Below are 27,227 nucleotides of genomic sequence, written 5' to 3'. Positions count from 1 at the left end.
GCGGGTTGAATCAGGAAGTGCTGAGCGTGAACATGGCTTCCAGGCAGCAGCACGAGAGTTGGACCGAGGAGGCAACTTGTCCCATTTGTCTTGAATTCTTCACCGATCCGGTTTCACTGGAGTGTGGGCACAACTTCTGCCGCTCCTGTATCACACGGTATTGGGAAAAGGAGAGAAACTCCTGCCCGGAATGTAGAGAGGAGTTTCCGGAAAGAAACCTCAGGACCAATCGAGCCTTAGCCAGTCTGGCAGAGAAAGCTCGAAAATTAAACCTGGATCCGAAAGAGAAGGAAAATAAACTTCACTGTGAGGAACATCAGGAAGAACTGAAGCTGTTTTGTGAAACTGACAAGAAACTGATCTGTTACACTTGTATCATTGCGCGGGAACACAAATCCCACAACTTCATGCCGATTAAAGAAGCTGTCGAAATCTACAAGGTAAAATGGAGCAGATTTTATCACCTGGTTATTTTATCACATTTCCATAGTCCAGCCTTTTCATTCTGTGATTTTCTCTCCCAATCCCAGGATCAGCTGAAATCCTCTTTAGAATCTCTCACAGAGAACAAATCGGCGGTTCTCGAAACGGAACGGAACCAGAAACGGCGGATTTCCGAAGTTAGGGTGAGGTCTCCCCGTGCTGATTTTCTGGGATCTCGGTCAGTGTTGTTCCCTCTATCACGGTACATGATTAAATAAACATATGAACAACGAGAGACCGGTAAAACCCTCTGGTCCATCCAGCCTGTCCCGCACAATTGTGATACTTTGTGTGTCACAATATACACACCCCACCCAAAACCATGTGATCTCCTGGGAGAGGCAAAAGACCAGTTTAAAAACTCAGGCCAATTTGGGGGGAAAAATCTGGGAAATTCCTCTCTGACCCATCTCGGCGATCAAAACAAGTCCAGGCTTTCACTGAGGCTCTGAGTTCCCTGCAATACCTGCCTTTTGTAAGAGGTGATGTCCACCCCAGCCAGAAACAGGTCCAGCTCCCATTTGAAGAAATTCAGTGAATCAGCGTCCACCGCACGAGATGGCAGCCTGTTCCAGAGGTCCACGATTCTCTGGGCAAAGAACCACCTCCTGACATCTAACCTAGATCTGGCCTTACATAACTAAAATTGTGAACCCTGGTCCGCCCTAATCTATTTAATTGAAATAATTATCCAAATTAAACATAATTTGCCAGTCATGAGCCCAATCTCCCAACACATCAAGATCAGCCCGATGACGTCGAGCATCATTTACAGTCCTAACACTTGCACAGATCTCAGTATCTCCTGCAAATTTGCAGATCATGCCCCCAACACCTACATCTAGATCATTTATAAAAATAGTGAAGAACAGCGGTCTGAACACCGATCCCTGCAGGACACCACTGGTGACCAGTCTCCAAACAGATCCAAATCCATCTCTAACTAGTTTTGCCTACATCCTTCCAGCCAGTTCTCCATCCAGCTCAATATATTACCACTAACACCAAAGGTTTCAATCTTGTAGAGAAGCAGCACCTTATAAAAAGCTTTTTGGAAGTCTAAGTAGACAATGCCTACTGGGCTTCGCTCATCCACCATCTTGGTGACTTCTTCAAAATATTTAATCAAATTTATAAGATATCACCTTTTTATGAAGCCATGTTGTGTGTCCCTAATATGTCCCTCTCTATCCATGCAATCATATGTTACATTCTTAGTTATGCCCTCATGCATCTTTCCTATTACTGATGTCAAACTAATGGGCCTGTCGGAATCAACGGATTCCTAACTAAATCACTGAGGTCGAGTCAGTTCAGTAAATCAACCGAATTTAATTAAACAAGTGAACAAAACAAAAACATGCAGGAGCAACAGCAAACAGGTCTATACAGCATCTTGTTCCACGAGGTCTGAACTCAGGACCTCCCACTCTCTGACGTCATGACGTCATCACGTTTCCCACCGTTCGGGGCATCACGTGACCAATGTGATGACGTCATCGCGTTGTTTCAGGGCTTTTACAGAAAGCCTGTTTACACTCAGCAAACGAACATAGATGCTGTAACATTGGTTTAAAGACAGTTATGCGTTTGTACAGGAGTTCATTGGTGGTTTTGCCACAGGCCTATACTTACCCGGTACTGTCTTTCACCCTTTTTAAAGATGGGAACTACATTAGACTCCTTCCAATCTATGAGAAACATCCCAGAGTGCGGTGAGCTATTAACAATCTGGGCTCGGGTCTGCACAGCACGTGTCCCATCTCCCTGACAGCCTGGCTGCTCTATCTATTTTCAGGTTCTTAATTCTATCTAAAACAATATGTTCATCTATGTTAATATTACTAGGTTTATTGTTAAAATCATTCCATTCTAATAGTCAAGCATCATCTTCCGTTTCCATGACTGATGCATTTAAATACTTATTTAATATCTCCGCCATACCCAGTGAGACCTTTGTAATCTGTCCCTGAACATCCTTCAATGGCCCAATACCGTCTTTGACAATTCTTTGACTCTTCCCATAACTGAAAAAGCTTTCCTCAATACTTCCACAATTGTCTATGATTCTCTTTTCCATTATCCTTCGAGCTGATCTAACAGCAACCTTTGTTTGTTTTAGCTGTTCCTTACACTCAACTCTGTTTAGTTCAGTATTAGATGCCTTCAATTTATAGAAACATTTTTGTTTACATCTTATTTGTCTTTGTAAATCTCCAGTCAGCCGCCATGGCTTTTTCTTGGGACAGTCCCTTCTTTGACTTTGGGTACATATTTCTCTTCCCCATTTTTTATCTTGTTCTTAAACATATTCCAGTTGAATTCTACATCGGTCTCATCACCACCCAGAATTGTCGGCCAATTTATCCGTTCCAAATCGTCTGCCATGTTAGTGAAGTCTGCTCTTCTGAAACCTGGTACTATTTGTAGATCCTCGGTACATTTAGTACAAACCGTATAACATTTCATTTGGTAGGAACAGTCGAGCAGTCTGCAAACCCGCATCACATCCGAGTTCGCTAAAATGCACCAGATTCTCACCGAGAAAGAGCAGCGGTTAATCCGAGATCCCAGGGGAGAAGAGCAGAGGATTGTGGAAACAATGGAGAAAAACCTTCGAGAAATTCAAGAGAATTTAAATTCTATTCAGGAGAAGCTTTCAAAGTTGCAGAAACAGATGGAGCAACAAGACGCGCTGACATTTCTGAAGGTGAGGATTATATTGCGGGTTAGTTGCAGAATAAGCGATGACAATGTTGAAATAAATGCAGCATTTGCTGAAAAATTCGAAACTGATTTAAACCGAGTGTTTTGTCTATTCCGGGGCGGATCTGCTGTTGTGACTGAACTAACCGGCTCCCACACTGTCTGCAGGATCCGGGATCGTGTTACCATGATCTTAATACTTAGGTTGTAATTATTTCTTTGTCCCCAAGAGGTGAATATTCTCCTGGAGCTCACATTACAATCCAGTTCGTTACATTGTGTGTGAGTGTGTGGGTGTGTCTGGTGCGGTGGGTGTGAGAGTCACTGTGTCTCTGAGTGAGACTGGTGTTCAGTTACAGTTACATTGTGTGAGTGTGTGGGTGTGTCTGGTGCGGTGGGTGTGAGAGTCACTGTGTCTCTGAGTGAGACTGGTGTTCAGTTCCAGTTACACTGTGTGAGTGTGTGGGTGTGTCTGGTGCGGTGGGTGTGAGAGTTACTGTGTCTCTGAGTGAGGCTGGTGTTCAGTTCCAGTTACATTGTGTGAGTGTGTCTGGTGCGGTGGGTGTGAGAGTCACTGTGTCTCTGAGTGAGACTGGTGTTCAGTTCCAGTTACACTGTGTGAGTGTGTGGGTGTGTCTGGTGCGGTGGGTGTGAGAGTCACTGTGTCTCTGAGTGAGACTGGTGTTCAGTTCCAGTTACATTGTGTGAGTGTGTGGGTGTGTCTGGTGCGGTGGGTGTGAGAGTCACTGTGTCTCTGAGTGAGACTGGTGTTCAGTTCCAGTTACATTGTGTGAGTGTGTGGGTGTGTCTGGTGCGGTGGGTGTGAGAGTCACTGTGTCTCTGAGTGAGACCGGTGTTCAGTTCCAGTTACACTGTGTGAGTGTGTGGGTGTGTCTGGTGCGGTGGGTGTGAGAGTCACTGTGTCTCTGAGTGAGACTGGTGTTCAGTTCCAGTTACAGTGTGTGGGTGTGTCGGGTGCGGTGGGTGTGAGAGTCACTGTGTCTCTGAGTGAGACTGGTGTTCAGTTCCAGTTACATTGTGTGGGTGTGTGGGTGTGTCTGGTGCGGTGGGTGTGAGAGTCACTGTGTCTCTGAGTGAGACTGGTGTTCAGTTCCAGTTACATTGTGTGAGTGTGTGGGTGTGTCTGGTGCGGTGGGTGTGAGAGTCACTGTGTCTCTGAGTGAGACTGGTGTTCAGTTCCAGTTACATTGTGTGAGTGTGTGGGTGTGTCTGGTGCGGTGGGTGTGAGAGTCACTGTCTCTGAGTGAGACTGGTGTTCAGTTCCAGTTACACTGTGTGAGTGTGTGGGTGTGTCTGGTGCGGTGGGTGTGAGAGTCACTGTGTCTCTGAGTGAGACTGGTGTTCAGTTCCAGTTACATTGTGTGAGTGTGTGGGTGTGTCTGGCGCGGTGGGTGTTAGAGTCACTGTGTCTCTGAGTGAGACCGGTGTTCAGTTCCAGTTACACTGTGTGAGTGTGTGGCTGTGTCGGGTGCGGTGGGTGTGAGAGTCACTGTGTCTCTGAGTGAGACTGGTGTCCAATTCCAGTTACATTGTGTGAGTGTGTGGGTGTGTCTGGTGCGGTGGGTGGGAGAGTCACTGTGTCTCTGAGTGAGACTGGTGTTCAGTTCCAGAACCTGACCACACAAATCAGATTTTTCAACTGCATCCTCTTTCTATCGGATGCTTTTAACAATTTTTGGTGAAATTTCTGCTGCCTGGTTTTCAAATATATCTATCCTCTTTCTATCTGTGCGGTCCCGGCAGTGAGAATTCGGAATTATCAGCATCTTGTCACAATGTGGGTGTAATTTCTGCTGTCCGGATATAGACGGTCAGTCTCCGTCAACTCAGATTTGTGTTTTATTGGTTTCAGGAGGAAACGTGTCAGGAGAGGAGGTAGGACACACTGTTTACTGAAACTCTGCACAATTTAGTAAAATAACTCAGCAAAGAGTTTATGGTCACTTTATAACATCAACTGTTTAATATTTACAGGACTGGTGAGGACTATTATAAACCATCATTAGCAGATGGCAAGCTGTCAATCGGAAAGTTCAACAGCCCTTTACAGTACACAGCGTGGAGAGAAATGATAGACGCCATTAACCCCGGTAAAACACTTATATTCCTTTTCCTGATTTATCAATCAAGATGAGAGGAGCCGAAACCAGCTCCCAGACCCCAGATTAAATGATCACTGATATCTGTGTCTAGTCTGCAGGTCAGGACCTTGGCCAATATTTTACAGTCAGCATTAAGGAGTGTGTCTGGTGACCATGTGGGGATAACCTTACTTTTCTTATGTATTGACATGATTGTGATGAATTTCAGAGTATCTGGTTCAGTGTCTCCAGTACAGGGTGTAGGAGGTTCAGTCAGAGGGGAGAAAGCTCTGGGATTGTGGCCTTGTGAAACTTGGTAGGGTGGGCGTCAGTTGGTGTGGTTTTGCCAGATTGGAGCTCAGTGTCTGAGATCAGGGCCCAGAGTGACCGTGTGCAATAGATCAGTCAAGCATCTTCCACCTTTTTAGGGTATATGTGAGATGAGCTTCGCCTAGAGGTAGGCAGGAACTCTGAGTCATGCAGGAGGGAAGGTGTGAGGCTCCGAGGACTGAGTGGAGTTTAATTGGTGCAAGTCCTGTTTCCCTCCTATCACAGCAGGTTAGACGGGATGCTTCAGGGAGGAGTAGCCGATCCTGGCATGTGTCTTGTGTCGGTTCAACTAGAAGGTGAATTCCTTCTCTTTGGGGTGTGGGCCCCCCATACATCCTGTGGGCCCAGGACACCACTTTGATCTCGGATTGCTCCAACTGCTTGTCCCCGTGTCCAGTGTCCGCTGGGAGCTTGTCCTGTTTGGAGTGAAGAGCACAGTCTGGGTCTCCGCTCCTGGTGCCTGTGCTGTCCATAGGTGGGGCGAGTGTGAGGAATGCTGATGCGGGGACTCCTCATTCGGGACACTGAACTGAAGCATCACTTTGGGTTGTCCTCTTAATCAAATTTCATTCGGGTGGAGCGGCCTCCTTCTCCAGGAATGTGTGTCTCCAGAGTAATGGGGAGGTTGCTGGTGATTAGTGTGATTGTCCTCTGCTCTTGACTGAGGAGAAGGCGGCCAGCATTTGTCCCACCCACTCACTCATAAACCTGGTGTGTTCTGAGGGCGATGAGGAGGGTCTCCTGTAGAAATGCCGCTTCTACCTGTCCTGTTATGTCAATCAGTTTAGTTTTGTCTGATTGTGTGTTGGAGTCTATTGAGATTTATGGATATCATGATGTCGGTTTTTTAAATAAAGTTAGTTTCCCTCCTCCTCTGGGTTCTCTCTTCTCCTCTGCAGCAGTTCCCAATATTTTGCTTCTTTTGCCCTTTTCCCTTCCCTTTCTTCTCTTTCCTTCCGGTGTCTGTACCTTTCCCCCTCTTCCGTTTGGAAGCCCCGCCGTAGCCTCTGGCGCCGATTCCTTGTGTGTTTCTGAAGGTCCCTGGGTCACTCTGCAGCCGCTGAGAACAGCAGGGGACCGGGGGGCTGCAGAGTTCCTGGTCAGATCGCAGTGGGCAGCAGTTGCAGAGCGACCCCAGGAGCGTAAACCCCTGGGTCAGAGCAGATTCCAATAACAGAACCTGGAGCCCTTTAAAACACCGCAGTTCCCGGGAATCCCCCGAAAGGCCACTTTAAAAAGGGAAAGTGTTTGAATAAATCACAGCAACAAACTAAACCGCTCACTGTGTTATTGTAACTTTCCCCCAGCTCCAGCCTCTCTGACTCTGGATCTGAACACAGCCCATCCCCGGCTCATCGTGTCTGAGGACCGGACCAGTGTGAGACTCGGAGACAAACAGCAGGAGCTCCCTGACACCCCGGAGCGGTTTGATTCCTATCATTGTGTCCTGGGATCAGAGGGATTCACATCAGGGAGACACTACTGGGAGGTGGAGGTGGGGAACAAGATACGGTGGGGTCTGGGAGTGGCCCAAGAGTCTGTCAACAGGAAAGGGGGATTCACACCGACACCTGAGATCGGATACTGGATTGTGGGGCTGCTGCCCGGAAGTGGCTATGTTGCCGGCACCTCCCCCTCTGATGCCCCCCTCACCCCGAGTGGGGATCCCCGGAAGATCGGGGTGTTCCTGGACTATGAGGGCGGACAGGTGTCATTTTACAATGCAGACAACATGTCCCATCTCCACACCTTCACCCTCACTTTCACTGAGAGACTCTTTCCCTTCTTCTGTCCGGGACTGAGTGACGGCGGGAAAAACTCCGTCCCGCTGACAATCTGCGGGGTGAAAGGTCACTAACAGCTCCATCCCATAATTTCACACCGCCTACCTGCCTCCTGCCAGCTGCAAACTGATGGGCGTCGGTCTCAGTCACAGGTGGTGCGGATGGTCCCAATGTCACCTGAGGTCAGGACGGCTACAACCGAGTGACAATGTCTTGTTGGTGATATTTGTTTGTTTAATCGGTGCCGTGGAACAAACTCGTGGCAACTGCTCCAGAGACTCCTGTAAAATTAAATTTAAAACCTCAAAAACATCGAGAATCATCGGGGCCCAGAGACAGAGAGAATTTAAACATGGGCAGAAATACACCAAGGGAACCACAGACTCAAGATGGGAAGAAAAGGTAAAGAGGGGCAGGAGAGAGGAACTAGGGTGAGATAGAACACCAGTGGGAAGTACATGACAAAGAGGACCATCCGAGACACGGCAAATTAAATAATATCCGAGGGAAGGAAAAAGTAAAAGGGAACCCTAGATAATTAGTAAAATCAAAAAGGGGCAATGGGTTTTAAAATCAGTTAAACTAAAGAAGGAAATTATTTGCATTTATATAGCGCCTTTCATGCCCTCAGGACGTCCCAAAGCACTTTACTGCCATTGAAGCCGTTCTGAAGTGTAGTCGCTGTTGTAATGTAGGAAAGGGGGCAATGGGAGAAATATAAGAAAGGGAAACTGCCGAGAGAAGGTTGATGAAGATACACACCATGAGATGTGTTTGTTGTGGGATGGTCACAAATGAGGGAGCCCAGATACAATAGAGGGAGGAAGAGATGTGAAAACTGTGTGTTAATCAGTAACCTTACAGTGAGACTTATGGCCTTAGAGAGCAAGGAACATGACCTTACAATGTAGAGTAATAAGGAGCTGAGAGCACAACAGAGTGAGCTGGTAATGGAGTGAGCTGGGGACAGAGTGAGGACTTGGACAATGGGAATTTGGTGGGAGTGGGAATTCGGTGTAGAGGGGGTTGGGTCTGTTAAGTACATTAACCAAGGGACAAAATGTTATTTTTTAACTCAATATTAAAACTTTGAAGTTGCACAGGAAAGGATTATTTTGTACATTGTGGAAATGTGAGATTTTGCCTCCCAGCCCCAGATTCAGAAGAGCTTAAACTGCGAGCTGCTCAATGCACTCAAGGTTGTAATCATCAGCCTTATTAAGCAACGAGCCATGCATGAAAATATTGGGGAGGGAGAAGCTTTGATAAATGAGGCACTAGAGGAGACCATACTGGGGGTCAGAGTAGTAGGGGAGACCCCAGTACCTAGAGGAGGAGGGGGGGGCCTCTGTTACAAAGGGGGCCAGAAATCATGGTCAGGTAGAAGAAAGTTAATGGAGGAATTTCAAGTGTGGTATTTCCTGAAATACTACCCGTGCCACGTGCTAGTGAGGAGACGGAGGGTAAGTAGGCAGACCAACCTGGGCTTTGGTGTAAGGAATCAGTGTTTCCGTTCCTCAAACAGTGGGACACACAGAATCATAGACAGAGGAGGTCAGTCGACCCATCGTGCCTGTGCCGGCTCTTTGGTAGATGTAAAGTCCGCGCCTCAATAATACACGGACTTCGGGAGAACAGTTTAACAGGTACTTTACTGAACAAGAGGCAGCTTGAAACTGAAACTACAGAAGCCTGCTAGGGCCTTTTATACAGGGGTGGTCACTGCCGGTACTGCAGTCTAAGACCAGTTATTCCCTTAAAGGTACATACACAACAATTCCTCCCCTTTTAGATAAACAGTACATAACATTCATTTAACAACTAAATAATAACTAATTACAATTACAATTTTCTCAGTAATATATACATCAACTGAAATAGTCATTTATAAGTTCAGTCTTTGAGGAGGCTTCCTGATCCGGACTGGATAGCGCCTTTCTCGAGTATCCTGTTCTGGCGGTGGAGTCAATTCTGGCTCATTGTCATTGGTTGGTTCGTCAGCTTCCAATACCCCTGCTTCTGAGGTAGACGCAATCTGTACTTCGGGCTCATTACCAGGTGCACATGCTTGTGGTACAGGTTTGGCTTGTTCCTGTGACTCTAGAATCTGGTCAGCATGGCGTCTCACGATGCTCTCTCCAACGTCCACTGTGTACATTAGTGGTCCCTGCTGTGTGCATATCGTGCCTGGCTGCCATTTTTCTGTTCGGTAGTCGCGGGCCAAGACTGGTTGCCCTATCTTGAAGCTCCTGGTTGGCTTCTCATTTATGTGCTGGAACTGCTTATCCTCAACATCTCGTCTTATGTTTGGTTTGAGCAAATCCAAGCGACATCTTAGTCTCTGGTCGAAAAACAGTACGGCTGGAGTTTGGTTGGTTACTGCATGTGTCGCATTCCGGTAAGCAAACAGGAAGTTATCCACCTTGTGTTGCAGTGGTATGTCGTCATTATACATTGCCTTTATGGCCTTTTTAAAGGTCTGAACAAACCTCTCAGCCAATCCATTTGTGGCTGGATGATATGGGGCAGATGTGTAATGTTTCACCCCATTATTCTTCAGGAACCTCCGGAAATCCTCAGACACAAACTGTGGGCCATTGTCGGAACAGATCTGTTCTGGCAACCCATTTCTGGCGAAGATGGTCCTTAGGACTGCAATAGTTTTCTCCGTGGTGGTGGAGGACATTTTAATGACCTCTGGCCATTTCGAATGGGCGTCCACAGCGATTAGAAACATTGAGTCCATAAATGGACCAGCGAAATCAATATGTACCCGTTGCCATGGAGATGAGGGCCACTCCCATGGATGTAGCGGGGCCTGTGGTGGAGCGTTTTGGACCTTCTGGCATCCTGTGCATCTCTTGGTCATATCCTCGATTTCTTTATCGATTCCCGGCCACCACACAAACGCCCTGGCTAGGCTCTTCATTTTTACCCCTCCCAGATGACCCTCGTGAAGCTCACTGAGTACTCTATCTCTCAACTTGGGTGGAATTACCACTCGGGATCCACACATCAAGGTTCCCCGGCACACTGACAGCTGTTCCCTCCTTGGCGAGAATGCTGTCAACAGTGAGTCGCCATATGCTGGCCATCCCTTCACCATCAAATAATAGACCCGAGAGAGTGTCGGGTCATTTCGGGTTTCCTTCTCAATACTTGCGTTTGTAACAGGCAAACATTCGACTATGGTCGCATGGAATATCTCCACAGGGTCCACTGCAGGTGCTTCTTCCACCATAGGCAACGGTAGGCGCGACAGCCCATCAGCGTTTCCATGTTGTTTCGTACCTTTGTACTCTATGTCATACTGATGTGTCCCTAGAAAAAGTGACCATCTTTGCAGCCGTTGCGCCGTCATCACCGGAACGCCCTTCTTTGGGTTAAAATTGAGACCAGGGGTTGATGATCAGTCAGTAGGGTGAATTTCTGCCCGTGCAGATAGTGATTGAACTTCTTCACCCCCCACACCAGGCTGAGGGCCTCCCTGTCAATCTGGGCGTAGTTACGCTTGGCTGAGGTTAGCAAGCGCGATGCAAAGGCTATTGGCCTCTCTGAACCGTCATGGAATTTGTGTGACAGCACCGCTCCAATGCCGTAAGGTGACGCATCACATGCCAACCGAATCGGTAGTGTTGGGTTGTAGTGGGCCAATATTTCTTTTGAAGTGATTTGGCATTTACATTCCTGAAAGGCACGCTTACACTCATCACTCCATTTCCATGTTACACCAGTTTGAAGGAGGGCGTTCAGTGGGTGCAGAATTGTAGATAAATTCGGCAAGAACTTATGGTAGTAGTTCACCAACCCGAGGACCGACCTCAGTTGCGACACATTTTCTGGTGCTGGAGCCTTGACTACAGCCTCAATCTTGTCCGGTGACTTATGCAACCCTTCCTCATCAATCATGTGGCCACAATACGAGATTTGTCTCTGAAGAACTCGCATTTGGGACGGTTGGCTCATAGCCCATATTCCTGCAATCTCGTGAGCACCTGTTCCAGGTTTGCAAGGTGTTCATTGTCATTTTCGCCCGTAACCAGGATGTCGTCCAAGTAACACTGGGTCCCCGGGATCCCTTGCAGGACTTGTTCCATTGCCCTCTGCCACATAGCCGGGGCCGATGCTACCCCAAATACCAGTCGATTGTACTGGTAAAGGCCTTTGTGAGTGTTTATCGTGAGGTATTTCCTAGATGCTTCTTCCACTTCCATTTGTAGATACGCTTGAGCCAGGTCAATCTTTGTAAAACGTTTCCCTCCAGATAGTGAGGTGAAAATATCTTCTATCCGCGGAAGCGGATACTGTACTGTGTGCAGGACTGGGTTCACAGTCACCTTGAAGTCCCCACAGATGTGAACCTTCCTTGGCTCCCCAGGCGTGCTGCTCAATGCTTTCTTCATTACAGGAACGATGGGTGTGGCCCACTCGCTCCAGTCCACCTTAGACAGCACCTCCGAACGCTCCAGACTCTCCAGTTCAGCTTCCACAGCTGGGTGTATCGCGTATGGCACCGGTCTGGCCTTAAAAAATTTTGGGGTTGCGTTATCCTCAATCTTTATGGTTGCCTTTACTACTTTTAGAGTCCCAAGTCCTTGTTGGAACACCTCTTCCGCGTCAGATAGAATTTGTGACAGATGTCCAGGTGCGACGTCATCATCTTTTTTGTCAGTCACAGTTAGTGCCAGAATGGAATGCCAATCCAATTGTAGTCTTCGGATCCATTCATGTCCCAATAATGGTGGTCCTCCATCTCGTAGTATATACATGTATAGTTTCTGTGTTTCCTTTCCGTTATATTCAACTGGCACCCTTATTTTTCCTCTGGGGTAGACCTTTTGCTCCGTGTATGTCTTCAATACAATGGACGTGTCCTTTAAGGGTATGTGTGAGAATAGCCGCTCATAGTCTCGTCGATTCATGACAGTTAGGGCTGATCCTGTGTCCAATTCCATCTTCACTGGGGACCCTGCTATCATGAGGGTGACCCAAATGGTTCGGTGATCTTCTTTTGCGATCACGTTGTGTAACTTTAAACAACTTAGTCGCCTGCTCCCGGAGACCTTATCACTCTCCTGATCTTCTGAACTACTATCTGTCAGTTTCTTTACTTTCCTGTACTGTTCCTTAGTAGTTCTTGTCGTGTTGGTCTTCTTTCCCGACCTGCAGACTCTTGCTATATGTCCCATTTTCCCGCATTGCCTGCATATTTTGTCTTTAAACCAGCAGTCCTTCTGCTCATGGGTTGTTCTGCCGCAGCGATAGCACTTTTCGGCTACATACGCCATTTTGTTAGCGCTGTATTCTTGTGGTTTCTGTTGTATTTCCGCAGCTCCCCGTGCTGCTGCTTCGTAGGATACTGCCACGCTGAAAGCCTGTCCTAGCGTCAGGTCCTTTTTTGAAAGTAGTCGTTTCTGGGTTCCTTCACTCTGGAGCCCGCAGACAAACTTATCCTGTAAGGTGTCTGCCAGTCCTGCTCCGAACTGGCAGTGCTTCGATAACTTGCGTAGTTCTGTAAGATAGTCAGCATTGCTCTCATCTTTGTGCTGGTTTCTTTTATGGAACTTGAATCTTTCTGCTATCAGCAGTGGTGTAGGGCTTAGATGTTCCTGTAAGATATGAACAATCTCCTCAAAACTTTTCTCCATTGGTTTAGCTGCGGTAATTAAATTCCGCAATAGGCCGTACGTACTCGCACCCATCAGATTTAATAATACCGATGCCCTCTTTCCATCAGCCACCTCATTTGCCTTGCAGTACACTTCAATTCTTTCCACATACGTGGTCCAGTCTTCTACCTCGTTGTTGAAAGCAGTGATACTGCCACTTTTCGGCATCTTGGGCGATTTTAAATGGCGCCTCCCGCGCTTTTGCTTCTTCCCCAATGGAATAAAATGGCGCCTCCCGCGCTTTTGCTTCTTCCCCAACGGGATAAAATGGCGCCTCCCGTGCTTTTGCTTCTTCCCCTTACTGCCACGCTGCTCCTAGCGTTCTACAGGTAAAGCCGGCGACCCGCAGCTTCGGCGCGTCTCGCTTTCCTTCCCCCCCGTGTAGTTTCTCTCCGCTGTCCTGTTCTCAAGCACCGACCGCGCCCTGTGCGCTCCACCCTCTCTCTCTTGTTTTCTTTTCCCGGCGATGCTGCGCGGCCCGATTTGTAGAGCCGCTCGATCGAGCTTGAGCCCGCCGCAGTCCGGAAGCGTCAGCGCGCTACCTGCTACCAGCACGATTCGCTGGAACCACAGTCTCTCCCACAATTCTCCAAACACCGATGGATTCTTCGGGCGGTTGCCCTCGGTCGACGCCCATTGCTCAGACTACGACCTTCCAGGACCTTCCTTTCAGGCGAGATCCCCGTGAGATGATGCCACACTGCAGGTGAGTTCGAACTTACTCGTCGCCACTGTAAAGTCCGCGCCTCAATAATACACGGACCTCGGGAGAACAGTTTAACAGGTACTTTACTGAACAAGAGGCAGCTTGAAACTGAAACTACAGAAGCCTGCTAGGGTCTTTTATACAGGGGTGGTCACTGCCAGTACTGCAGTCTAAGACCAGTTATTCCCTTAAAGGTACATACACAACAGTAGAGTTATCCAATTAGTCCCACTACCCTGCTCTTTCCCCATCGCCCTTTAATGTATTTCCATTAAAGTATTTATACAATTCCCTTTTAAAAGTTACTGTTGAATCTGATTCCACCACCCTTTCAGACAGTGCTTTCCAGAATACGATAACTCGATGCATAAATTTTTCCCCTCATGTCACCTCTGGTTCTTTAGCCAATCACCTTAAATCTGTGTCCTCTGGATACCGACCCTTCTAAACAGTTTCTCCTTATTTACTCTATGAAAACCGTTCATGATTTTAAACACCTCTGTCAAATCTCCTCTTAACCTTCTCTGCTCTAAGGAGAACAACAACAGCTTCTCCAGTCTCTCCACATAACTGAAGTCCTTCATCCCTGGAACCATTCTAGTAAATCTCTTCTGCAGCCTCTGTAAGGTCTTGACATCCTTCCTAAAGTGTGGTGCCCAGAATTGAACACAGTGCTCCAGCTGAGGCCTAACCAGTGTTTTGTAAAGGTTTAGTGCAACATCCTTGCTTCTGTACTCTATGCCTGAATTAATAAAACCAAGGATTCGTATGCTTTTACAACAGCCTTCGCAACTTGTCCTGCCACCTTCAAGGATTTATTTACACCCCCCCCAGGTCTTTGTGTTGCTGCAGCCCCTTTATAATTGTAGCATTTAGTTTGTATTGCCTCTCCTTATTCTTCCCACCAAAATCTATCACTTCACTCTTCTCTGAGTTAATCTTCATTTGTCCTTATACACCAGTCACTGAAAGCAAACAAGCAGGTGCAGCAAGCAGTTAGGATGGCAAATTGTATGTTGGCCTACATTGCAAGAGGTTTTGAGTATAGGAGCAAGGATGTCTTTCTTACTACAGTTATACAGGGCCTCGGTGAGGCCACACCTGGAGTATTGTGTGCAGTTTTGGTCTCCTTACATAAGAAAGGATAAACTTGCCATAGAGGCAGACACGGTGGCATAGTGGTTAGCACTGTTGCCTCACAGCACCAGGGACCCAGGTTCGAATCCGGCCTCGGGCGACTGTCTGTGTGGAGTTTGCACATTCTCCCCGTGTTTGCGTGGGTTTCCTCCGGGTGCTCCGGTTTCCTCCCACAGTCCAAAGATGTGCGGGTTAGGTTGATTGGCTACGATAAATTGACCCTTAGTGTTAGGGGGATTAAATATGTGGGGTTACGGGGATAGGGTGGGATATGTGTTGGTGTAGGGGTTACGGGGATCGGGTGGGATATGTGTCGGTGCAGGCTCGATGGGCCGAAATGGCCTCTATCTGCACTGTGGGGTTTCTGTGATTTCTGTGATCTGTGATTTCTGTGAGGGAGTGCAGCGAAGGTTCACCAGACTGATTCCTGGGATGGCAGGACTGTCGTATGAGGAGAGGTTTGGTCAACTAGGCCTGTATTCACTAGAGTTTAGAAGAATGAGAGAGGATCTCATTGAAACGAGTAAAGTTCTGACAGGGCTAGGCAGACTAGATGCAGGGAGGATGTTTGCCTTGGCTGGGGGGGTCTAGAACGAGGGGTCACAGGATACAGGGTAGGACATTTAGGACAGAGATGAGGAGAAATTTCTTCACTCAGAGGGTGGTGAACCTGTGGAATTCTCTACCACAGAAGGCTGTGGAGGCGAAGTCACTGAATATATTTAAGAAGGAGATGGATAGATTTCTAGACACAAAAGGCATTAAGGTGTATGGGGAGAGAGCGGGAATATAGTATTGGGATAGATGAACAGCAATGATCATATTGAATGGCGGAGCAGGCTCGAAGGGCCAAATGGCCTACTTCTGCTCCTATTTTTCTGTGTTTCTATGACATTTCACCTGTCTGTCTATGTATCCTGAAGTCTGATACTTTCCTTCTCATTGTTTTCCACATTTCCAAGTTTTGTGCCATCTGGAAACATTGAAATTATATCCTGTATACCCAGGTCTAGGTCATTAATATATAAGAACCTTATTACATTTATCATAAGCCTCATTTTTCTATTTCATTTTAATCTCTATATTAAGTCATCCAGGGAGCTCTAGCTTTGGATGCCCTTCCTTTCCCCCTTGTGGCAATGTGCCTACTCTGTACCTGAACCATCTCCTCTTTGAGGGTCTCCCATTGGTCAATTACTGTTTTGCCTACCAATGTTTGATTCCAATCCACCTGGGCCAGATCCCTTTTAAACTCACTAAAATTAGCCCTTCTACAGTTAAGTATTTTTAGGCTTAATTGTTTCTTGTTCTTTTCCATAACTATTCTAAACCTGTTCATATTATGATCAGTATTCCCCAAATACCGCCCCCACCCCACTGAAACATGCTTCACTTGCCCCACTTCATTCCCCAGAACTAGATCCAGCACTGCTTCCTTCCTCGTTCGGCCAGAAATACATTGATCTAGAAAGTTCTCTTGTACACATTTCAGCAAATCCTGCCCCTCTTTGCCTTTTACACTGTTACTATCCCAGTCTATATTAGGGAAATTGAATTCCCCCATTATCATTACTCTATATTTCTTGCATCCATCTGTAATTTGCCTGAAAATCTGCTCCTCTATCTCCTTTCCACTACTTTGTGGCCTATCATATACACCCAATAGCCAGTAATATTAAGTTCCCAATCCTCCCCTTCTTTCACCCAGGTCTCTGTTATTGCCACTATTTCATAGTCCCATGATAAAAATGATGAAAGGATGGGACAGGGTCGGTAGAAGCAGACTGTTTGCAGTGGTTGAGGGGTCAAGAACAAGGGGCGATAGATCAAAGATTAATGTAATAGATTTAGAAGAGGGAGCAGGAGAAACCTCTTTACACAGAGAGTCATGAGGCTGTGGAATTCACTGGCAGGGTTAGTGGCTGAGGCAGAAACTACGTCAACATTCAAGGTTCGACTGGAGAGAGAGAGAGGAAGAAAAAGGGGTTGAAGGGATATGGGAACAGGACGGTTAAATGTGAATAGAATTACTGGTTTTGGTGGAGGGTAAATGCTGATATGGACTGGTTCTGTCAACTGGTCTGCGTCCATGTTGTAACTTCTATGTTTTTCTCTGTATACTCACTCAGACTCTGTACACTTGGGATTATGTTGTGCTCAAGGTGTGAACCAATACAATAAAGAAGTGTGTGAGCTGGTGAGCAATGCTGTTATTTGTGGTAAATCTCTTGTTCTTCCTGCCTATAGGCAACTCCTTCCTGCTCGCAAAGTGCTGAGCTGCAAATATTGAAAGTGGAGAGAAAAAGGTTAACGGTTCACTAACAATCCAGCGCACTCACTGCTGGTTTACTTTGGACAGAATGATGCTGGGCTCACAACTCATCACTGTACGCAACACTTTTCATTTAACTGCACTTTCATTTACTGTCTCCCAATAATTGGACCATATTCTTGGGTGGGGAAATCTATGGAGTAAAACTGGTATTTGGAATCCACGGGTTAAGTATGGAAAATGCACGTTAGAGAGCTGAATAAATCAATCAGGGACCAGATATCTCCAGATATATTCAGGGAGGGGCGGGGAGCGGGTTCTGTCGGTGTCCAGGGAAGGGGGAGAGAGGTTGGAGTTTGGGATGGTGGAATCCTTGGTCAGACCACAGTACTGGCGGAGGTAGGCTGTGCCCTCCCTCCTCACCTGTCTGTCTCTTCACTGGTCCACTGTACTTTACCAGAAACTTATCTTTTAGTTTAATTCAAACTTTCTCTCCGGATGTTTTATGTTTCCCATCTCTGCCATTTTCTCCCCTTTGCGTTAGGGCTCTCACTGCTTCAGATTTCTAACATCCTTTGTTCATTTTATGGCCTGCAGTTACTGCTTGGTTGCGCTGGTCTTTGCGGCACAATTTGCCCGAATCGGCGTAACCCGCGCAAAAGATCACGGAATTTTAAGCGCAAATTACATTCAGCACAAATCAATCTTCCGCGATCCTTTGCGCTGGTTTAAAAAACATTGCGCTAGAAGCAGACCCCATCCACAAGACTGGCCAGGCCCCCAGGATGGATTTATCACCAGTGGGAGTTTCCACTCGTTTGCAGGAGGCTCCAAATATTAATCTGGTTATTTTGGGTGCAAGGACACCTATAGACACATCTGAAAAGATGTTCAACATATATTTGTTCTCAATTTACTAAAAAACTGAATACTGTACCTCAATATAAATCACAAATGTCTCTGCATATAAATCATTCAACTACCCCTCCCTTCCCCACCGTCAACATCTCCTCCCTCCCCACCTTCAACATCCCCTCCCCAACCTTCAACATCCCCTCTCCCACCTTCAACATCCCCTCCCCCACCATCAACACCACCTCCCTCCCCCACCTTCAACATCCCCTCCTTCCCCCACCTTCAATATCCCCACCCTCCCCCATCTTCAACATCCCCTCCCTCCCCCACCTTCAACATCCCCTCCCTCCCCCACCTTCAACCTCCCCTCCCTCCCCCACCTTCAACATCCCCTCCCTCCCCCACCTTCAACATCGCCTCCCTCCCCCACCTTCAACATCCCCTCCCTCCCCCACCTTCAACATCCCCTCCCTCCCCCACCTTCAACATCCCCTCCCTCCCCCACCTTCAACATCCCCTCCCTCCCCCACCTTCAACATCCCCTCCCTCCCCCACCTTCAACCTCCCCTCCCTCCCCCACCTTCAACATCCCCTCCCTCCCCCACCTTCAACATCTCCTCCCTCCCCCACCTTCAACATCCCCTCCCTCCCCCACCTTCAACATCCCCTCCCTCCCCCACCTTCCACATCCCCTCCCTCCCCCACCTTCCACATCCCCTCCCTCCCCCACCTTCCACATCCCCTCCCTCCCCCACCTTCAACATCCCCTCCCTCCCCCACCTTCCACATCCCCTCCCTCCCCCACCTTCAACATCCCCTCCCTCCCCACCTTCAACATCCCCTCCCTCCCCCACCTTCCACATCCCCTCCCTCCCCCACCTTCAACATCCCCTCCCTCCCCCACCTTCAACATCCCCTCCCTCCCCCACCTTCAACATCCCCTCCTTCCCCCACCTTCAATATCCCCACCCTCCCCCATCTTCAACATCCCCTCCCTCCCCCACCTTCAACATCCCCTCCCTCCCCCACCTTCAACATCCCCTCCCTCCCCCACCTTCAACATCCCCTCCCTCCCCCACCTTCAACATCCCCTCCCTCCCCCACCTTCAACATCCCCTCCCTCCCCCACCTTCAACATCCCCTCCCTCCCCCACCTTCAACATCCCCTCCCTCCCCCACCTTCAACATCCCCTCCCCCCCCACCTTCAACATCCCCTCCCCCACCTTCAACATCCCCTCCCTCCCCCACCTACAACATCACCTCCCTCCCCCACCTTCAACATTCCCTCCCTCTCCCACCTTCAACATCCCCTCCCTCCCCCACCTTCAACATCCCCTCCCTCCCCCACCTTCAACATCGCCTCCCTCCCCACCTCAACATCCCCTCCCTCCCCCACCTTCAACATCCCCCTCCCTCCCCCACCTTCAACATCCCCTCCCTCCCCCACCTTCAACATCCCCTCCCTCCCCCACCTTCAACATCCCCTCCCTCCCCCACCTTCAACATCCCCTCCCTCCCCCACCTTCAACATCCCCACCCTCCCCCACCTTCAACACCCCCTCCCTCCCCCACCTTCAACATCCCCTCCCTCCCCCACCTTCAACATCCCCTCCCTCCCCCACCTTCAACATCCCCTCCCTCCCCCACCTTCAACATCCCCTCCCTCTCCCACCTTCAACTTCCCCCCCTCCCCCACCTTCAACACCCCCTCCCTCCCCCACCTTCAACATCCCCTCCCTCCCCCACCTTCAACATCCCCTCCCTCCCCCACCTTCAACATCCCCCCCTCCCCCACCTACAACATCCCCTCCCTCCCCCACCTACAACATCCCCTCCCTCCCCCACCTTCAACATCCCCCTCCCTCCCCCACCTTCAACATCCCCTCCCTCCCCCACCTTCAACATCCCCTCCCTCCCCCACCTTCAACATCCCCTCCCTCCCCCACCTTCAACATCCCCTCCCCCGCCCACCTTCAACATCCCCTCCCTCCCCCACCTTCAACATCCCCTCCCTCCCCCACCTTCAACATCCCCTCCACCACCTTCAACATCCCCTCCCTCCCCCACCTTCAACATCCCCTCCCTCCCCCACCTTCAACATCCCCTCCCTCCCCCACCTTCAACATCCCCTCCCTCCCCCACCTTCAACATCCCCCTCCCTCTCCCACCTTCAACATCCCCTCCCTCCCCACCTTCAACATCCCCTCCCTCCCCCACCTTCAACATCCCCTCCCTCCCCCACCTTCAACATCCCCTCCCTCCCCCACCTTCAACATCCCCTCCCCCCCCACCTTCAACATCCCCTCCCTCCCCCACCTTCAACATCCCCTCCCTCCCCCACCTTCAACATCCCCTCCCTCCCCCACCTTCAACATCCCCTCCCTCCCCCACCTTCAACATCCCCTCCCCCCCCACCTTCAACATCCCCTCCCCCCCCCACCTTCAACATCCCCTCCCTCCCCCACCATCAACATCCGATCCCTCCCCCACCTTCAACATCCCCACCCTCCCCCACCTTCAACATCCCCTCCCTCCCCCACCTTCAACATCCCCTCCCCCCCACCTTCAACATCTCCTCCCTCCCCCACCTTCAACATCCCCTCCCTCCCCCACCTTCAACATCCCCTCCCTCCCCCACCTTCAACATCCCCTCCCTCTCCCACCTTCAACATCCCCTCCCTCCCCCACCTTCAACATCCCCTCCCTCCCCCACCTTCAACATCCCCTCCCTCCCCCACCTTCAACATCCCCTCCCTCTCCCACCTTCAACATCCCCTCCCTCCCCCGCCTTCAACATCCCCTCCCTCCCCCACCTTCAACATCCCCTCCCCCACCTTCAACATCCCCTCCCTCCCCCACCTTCAACATCCCCTCCCCCACCTTCAACATCTCCTCCCTCCCCCACCTTCAACATCCCCTCCCCCACCTTCAACATCCCCTCCCTCCCCCACCTTCAACATCCCCTCCCTCCCCCACCTTCAACATCCCCTCCCTCCCCCACCTTCAACATCCCCTCCCCCACCTTCAACATCCCCTCCCTCCCCCACCTTCAACATCCCCTCCCTCCCCCACCTTCAACATCCCCTCCCTCCCCCACCTTCAACATCCCCTCCCTCCCCCACCTTCAACATCCCCTCCCTCTCCCACCTTCAACATCCCCTCCCTCCCCACCTTCAACATCCCCTCCCTCCCCCACCTTCAACATCCCCTCCCTCCCCCACCTTCAACATCCCCTCCCTCCCCCACCTTCAACATCCCCTCCCTCCCCCACCTTCAACATCCCCTCCCTCCCCCGCCTTCAACATCCCCTCCCTCCCCCACCTTCAACATCCCCTCCCCCACCTTCAACATCCCCTCCCTCCCCCACCTTCAACATCCCCTCCCTCCCCCACCTTCAACATCCCCTCCCTCCCCCACCTTCAACATCCCCTCCCTCCCCCACCTTCAACATCCCCTCCCTCTCCCACCTTCAACATCCCCTCCCTCCCCCACCTTCAACATCCCCTCCCTCCCCCACCTTCAACATCCCCTCCCTCCCCCACCTTCAACATCCCCTCCCTCCCCCACCTTCAACATCCCCTCCCTCCCCCACCTTCAACATCACCTCCCTCCCCCACCTTCAACATCACCTCCCTCCCCCACCTTCAACATCCCCTCCCTCCCCCACCTTCAACATCCCCTCCCTCCCCCACCTTCAACATCCCCTCCCTCCCCCACCTTCAACATCCCCTCCCCCACCTTCAACATCCCCTCCCTCCCCCACCTTCAACATCCCCTCCCTCCCCCACCTTCAACATCCCCTCCCCCACCTTCAACATCCCCTCCCTCCCCCACCTTCAACATCCCCTCCCTCCCCCACCTTCAACATCCCCTCCCCCACCTTCAACATCACCTCCCTCCCCCACCTTCAACATCCCCTCCCTCCCCCACCTTCAACATCCCCTCCCTCCCCCACCTTCAACGTCCCCTCCCTCCCCCACCTTCAACGTCCCCTCCCTCCCCCACCTTCAACGTCCCCTCCCTCCCCCACCTTCAACATCCCCTCCCTCCCCCACCTTCAACATCCCCTCCCTCCCCCACCTTCAACATCCCCTCCCCCACCTTCAACATCCCCTCCCTCCCCCACCTTCAACATCCCCTCCCTCCCCCACCTTCAACATCCCCTCCCTCCCCCACCTTCAACATCCCCTCCCTCCCCCACCTTCAACATCCCCTCCCTCCCCCACCTTCAACATCCCCTCCCTCCCCCACCTTCAACATCCCCTCCCTCCCCCACCTTCAACATCCCCTCCCTCCCCCATCTTCAACATCCCCTCCCTCCCCCACCTTCAACATCCCCTCCCTCCCCCATCTTCAACATCCCCTCCCTCCCCCACCTTCAACATCCCCTCCCTCCCCCATCTTCAACATCCTCTCCCTCCCCCACCTTCAACATCCCCTCCCTCCCCCACCTTCAACATCCCCTCCCTCCCCCACCTTCAACATCCCCTCCCTCCCCCACCTCAACATCCCCTCCCTCCCCCACCTTCAACAGCCCCTCCCTCCCCCACCTTCAACATCCCCTCCTTCCCCCACCTTCAACATCCCCTCCCTCCCCCACCTTCAACATCCCCTCCCTCCCCCACCTTCAACATCCCCTCCCTCCCCCAACTTCAACATCCCCTCCCTCCCCCTCCGTCAACATCCCCTCCCTCCCCCACCTTCAACACCCCCTCCCTCCCCCACCTTCAAAACCCCCTCCCTCCCCCACCTTCAACATCCCCTCCCTCCCCCACCCCCACCTTCAACATCCCCTCCCTTCCCCACCTTCAACATCCCCTCCCCCCACCATCAACATCCCCCTCCCTCCTCCCCCACATATCAACATCCCCTCTCCCTCCCCCACCTTCAACATCCCCCTCCCTCCCCCACCGTCAACATCCCCTCCCTCCCCCACCGTCAACATCCCCTCCCTCCCCCCACCGTCAACATCCCCTCCCTCCCCCACCGTCAACATCCCCTCCCTCCCCCACCTTCAACATCCCCTCCCTCCCCCACCGTCAACATCCCCTCCCTCCCCCACCGTCAACATCCCCTCCCTCCCCCCACCTTCAACATCCCCTCCCTCCCCCACCTTCAACATCCCCTCCCTCCCCCACCGTCAACATCCCCTCCCTCCCCCACCGTCAACATTCCCCTCCCTCCCCCACCGTCAACATCCCCTCCCCTCCCCCACCGTCAACATCCCCCTCCCTCCCCACCTTCAACATCCCCTCCCTCCCCCACCGTCAACATCCCCCTCCCTCCCCCCACCGTCAACATCCCCTCCCTCCCCCACCTTCAACATCCCCTCCCTCCCCCACCTTCAACATCCCCTCCCTCCCGCACCTTTAATATCCCCTTCCCCCCCCCCCCACCTCATTAAAATTAAACTTTTGGAAAAATAATAAAAACATTATATTTGGCCCAAAATTTACATGAACTGATTTTAAATGTTCTTTTATGTTTTAATCATTTAAAAAAAATTTAATTTAACTTTTATTTTAACTCTTGTAAGCCCTATTCCTGCTTTTACCTGGCGTAAGGGTTTCGTTGTCATTTGCTGGGCAGTAGTTCGGCAAATATCAACATAAGAACATAAGAACATTAGGAGCAGGTGTCGGCCATTTGGCCCTTCGAGCCTGCTCCACCATTCAATCAGATCATGGCTGATCTTCTCCCTCAACTCCACCTTCCCGCATTAACCCCATATCCCTTAATTCCCAGAAATGTATCAAACTCTGTCTTGAATATACTCAATGACTGAGCATCCACCGCCCTCTGGGATAGAGAATTCCAAAAATTCACAACACTTTGAGTGAAGGAATTTCTCCTCATCTCAGTCCTAAATGGCCGACTCCTTATCCTGAGACTGTGACCCCGTGTTCTAGATTCCCCAGCGAGGGGAAACATCTTCTCAGCATTAACCCTGTCAAGCCCCTTAAGAATTGCATCTATGTTTCAATTAGATTACCTCTCCTAAACTCTAGGGATTATAGGCTTGGTGTACACAATCTCTTCTCACAGAGCAATCCCCTCATCCCAGGAACCAGTCTCGTGAACCTTCTAAGGCAAGTATGTCTTTCCTTAGGTAAGGAGACCAGAACTGTACACAGTACTCTAGGTGTGGCCTCACCAATGCCCTGTTAAATTGTAGTAAGACTTCTTTACTCTCATACTCTAATCCCTTTGTAACTAAAGCTAACATACCATTTGCTTTCCTAATTGTTCGCTGTACCTGCATGTTAACTTTCTGTGATTCATGTACAAGGACACCCAAGGTTCCTCTGAATGCAAACATTTCCCAGCCTGTCGCCATTCAAAAAATATTCTGATTTTTTATTTTTCCTACCAGAGTGGATAACTTCACATTTCCCCACATTGTATTCCATTCGCCATGTTTTTGCCCACTCAACCTGTCTATATCTCTCTGCAGCTTCTGTGTCCTCCTCACAACTTACTTTCCCACCTAACTTTGTATCATCAGCAAACTTGGATGCGTTACACTCAGTCCCTTCATCTAAGTCATTAATATAGATTGTAAATAGTCGAGGCCCAAGCACTGATCCTTGCGTTATCCCACTAGTTATAGCCTGCCAACTTGAAAATGACCCGTTTATTCCTACTCTCTGTTTTCTGTCCATTAACCAATCCTCTATCCATGCTAATATTTTACCCCCAATCCCGTGAGTCCTAATTTTGTGTAATAACATCTTGATTTTGTGTAATCGCCCAACTCTCCAACAGTGAAAGTGTTTTCTGGGCACATGTCAAGGAGAAACTTGACAAGTTGCAAGTTCCGGGTTTTCACGCATGCACAGCTCAGGCACAGAGCTTGCGGGGCCATTCTGAGAGCTTACGACGGTGTCCGCTCTCATCGGCCCCGCAAAATCTGGGCCGACGTTTCTTTCTCATTTCAATCAGAGAAAGAGGGAAACGAACATTCTCTTCTTGCACAATTAAAAAAGTAGGTTCCACAAATCGGGCAGAGTTTTTTTTAAATACTATTGTGAAGCCAACAAATGTTATTTTTTCTGGGGTGGGGAGGGGGGTGCTGGAATACTGGGAGGCTCCAGCAGGCACATTGCCAGATAGTTTCATAATTCTCAATAAATCAGAAAAGTAGCCGTCATTTTGCAGCCATTATACAGAACATATCAAAGAGTTAACTGAATCTCAAATCCCCTTTCTGCACTGATATCAGGACAAATATCCCCCTCCCAGCGGCTGTACTATCTCAGTGAACCTCTCTCAATATCAGCAAGTTTAAGACAAGCCACAGATTAATCCAAGGAATTCAGGGACATTTCCTCCTTCTCACTGGATGACTCAGTTGTGAAACCAGTGCTGGGCAAATGCCGATTATTTTGCTCGTGCCCCAGGCTGTTGAGTCCAGACAGGCCCAGGTGAAGGATTTAACCCTTTAGTTGCCTCAGTGCCACCCCGCAGGATTACTGTATTGGGAAATGTTCTGACGGCCGACTATTTTGCCGGTGGCCCAGGTTCTGAATCCAAACCCGCTCAAGTGAAAGATTGAACCTTTACTGTGGGCTCAGGGCCACCCCGCAAGGTGTGTCCGCCCACTGGGCCAAATTGTCCGCTTTGTTGTTTGCGCTGTTACTGAGATTTATCTAGTCAACGTGTGTATTGGTTTCTATTCTTGGAAATCACGAAAAAGCTCGGAATACAAGTTTCAGTTTCATTTTCCTGCGGTGGGGCTTTGCTCCGGGAACTAATTTGAACCGCCCCTTTGGTCCAGTCGGTGCTGTGAGTGCCTCCCTGCAGAAAGGGCGAAACTCCCAGCACATCGACAACACAAACCAAGAACGCTCCTTCAGCGTAGGACTGTGAGTGCTTTTATTTCAATGTGCAGAGACTTACACTGTGTGCCTTCAGTTTGATGAATCTCCAACATTACAGTTGCTTATATCTGGAGTTGATTATTTGGAGACTGCGCTGCCGGGCTCAAAGTGATCAACTGTAATGGTGAGGAAATCCTTGCTGTCTTTGCGCCCTATTTACCGCTTACAGCTCCACAAACTTTCACAAGAGCAAGTGCAAGAGCACTTGTTTTAAATCGCGGGCATAAATAAGTTATTAATGATGTTCACTCTTTTTAGCGCATTTTTAGCTGAAGCTCTGGGCTGTCTGAAAGGGCGGCGGAAACAGATTCAATAATAACTTTCAAAAGGGAATTGGATAAATATTTGTCGAGGAAACATTTGCAGGGCTATGGGGAAAGGGCATAGGAGTGGGATTAATTTGATAGCTCTTTCAAAGGGCCGGCACATGCATAATGGGCGGAATGGCCTCTTTCTGTGCTGTGTTAGTCTAGGAGTCTATGATTTATTTTTTATCTCTGCCTTCCTGTGCAGCACTGCAGTGTCAGAGTTCCAGCGCTAATTATGCCTCCCTATATTAATCTCTACTCGAGATTTTCATATTCAGTCTCTGACCAGTTCGATCGCATCTGCCCTTTCTATCTCTTTCAGTTGAAATTGCCTCAGACTGGATGGGGACTTTCAATAGCGACATGCTCCCGGATTGCATCGTGATAATCCGGCACTCACGATGACAGCATTAACTTAATTCAAGTGTAATCTTTGGTGAGGGACTATCGTGTCAATTCTGTCCTTGTGTACTCCTGCATTTACTAGTTTCAATTTAAAATGAATGGATGGAAATGTGTGGGCTGCGCGTGTGGTATTTCTCCCAGATGTGTGTTTGGCACTGGGTGCAGACAAGGAGAAAATGGCCCCAAAATCACCGTCACTGGTCAACGAACGGCGCCTGCCGTAAGTGAGACTTGCCCGTGCCCCGTCACTGTTGACGCTATTTTGCGCTTCAATTTGCTGGAAGTGCGAAATGGAAATGGCGCGGCGCCCTCTACAGGGCATGTGGGATCTGAGTGAACATGGCGCGGCGCCCTCTACAGGGTATCTGTGATCTGAGTAAACATGGCGCGGTGCCCTCTACAGGGCATGTGGGATCTGAGTAAACATGGCGCGGCGCCCTCTACAGGGCATGTGGGATCTGAGTGATCATGGCGTGGCGCCCTCTACAGGGTATCTGTGATCTGAGTAAACATGGCGCGGTGCCCTCTACAGGGCATGTGGGATCTGAGTAAACATGGCGCGGCGCCCTCTACAGGGCATGTGGGATCT

General features: G+C 49.9%; 1 protein-coding gene across 1 annotated transcript; it reads left to right on the top strand.

The window, feature by feature from the left end:
• On the top strand, positions 1-9,197 carry LOC147095875 (zinc-binding protein A33-like). Its single transcript, XM_085974898.1, has 6 exons — positions 1-440; positions 531-626; positions 2,960-3,193; positions 5,063-5,085; positions 5,185-5,300; positions 6,929-9,197. The coding sequence occupies exons 1-6, from the start codon at positions 33-35 to the stop codon at positions 7,477-7,479; spliced, it is 1,428 nt and encodes a 475-aa protein (XP_085831024.1). The 5' UTR covers positions 1-32; the 3' UTR covers positions 7,480-9,197.
• Positions 9,198-27,227: the final 18,030 nt, after the last annotated feature.

This window comes from Somniosus microcephalus, unplaced genomic scaffold (assembly GCF_052327205.1).
Source record: "Somniosus microcephalus isolate GS21.2 unplaced genomic scaffold, FLI_Smic_1.0 unresolved_chr1, whole genome shotgun sequence".
Lineage (NCBI taxonomy): Eukaryota > Metazoa > Chordata > Chondrichthyes > Squaliformes > Somniosidae > Somniosus > Somniosus microcephalus.
The sequence above is the reverse complement of the archived record's forward strand: the minus strand, read 5'-3'. Positions and strand labels throughout refer to the sequence as shown.

Excerpts from the sequence above, each read along its gene's own strand:
- LOC147095875 (XM_085974898.1), top strand. The coding sequence starts at position 33 with ATGGCTTCCAGGCAGCAGCACGAGAGTTGGACCGAGGAGGCAACTTGT. Across the intron at positions 3,194-5,062 it reads ACGCGCTGACATTTCTGAAG|GAGGAAACGTGTCAGGAGAG; the intron begins GTGAGGATTATA and ends TATTGGTTTCAG. Across the intron at positions 5,301-6,928 it reads GATAGACGCCATTAACCCCG|CTCCAGCCTCTCTGACTCTG; the intron begins GTAAAACACTTA and ends ACTTTCCCCCAG.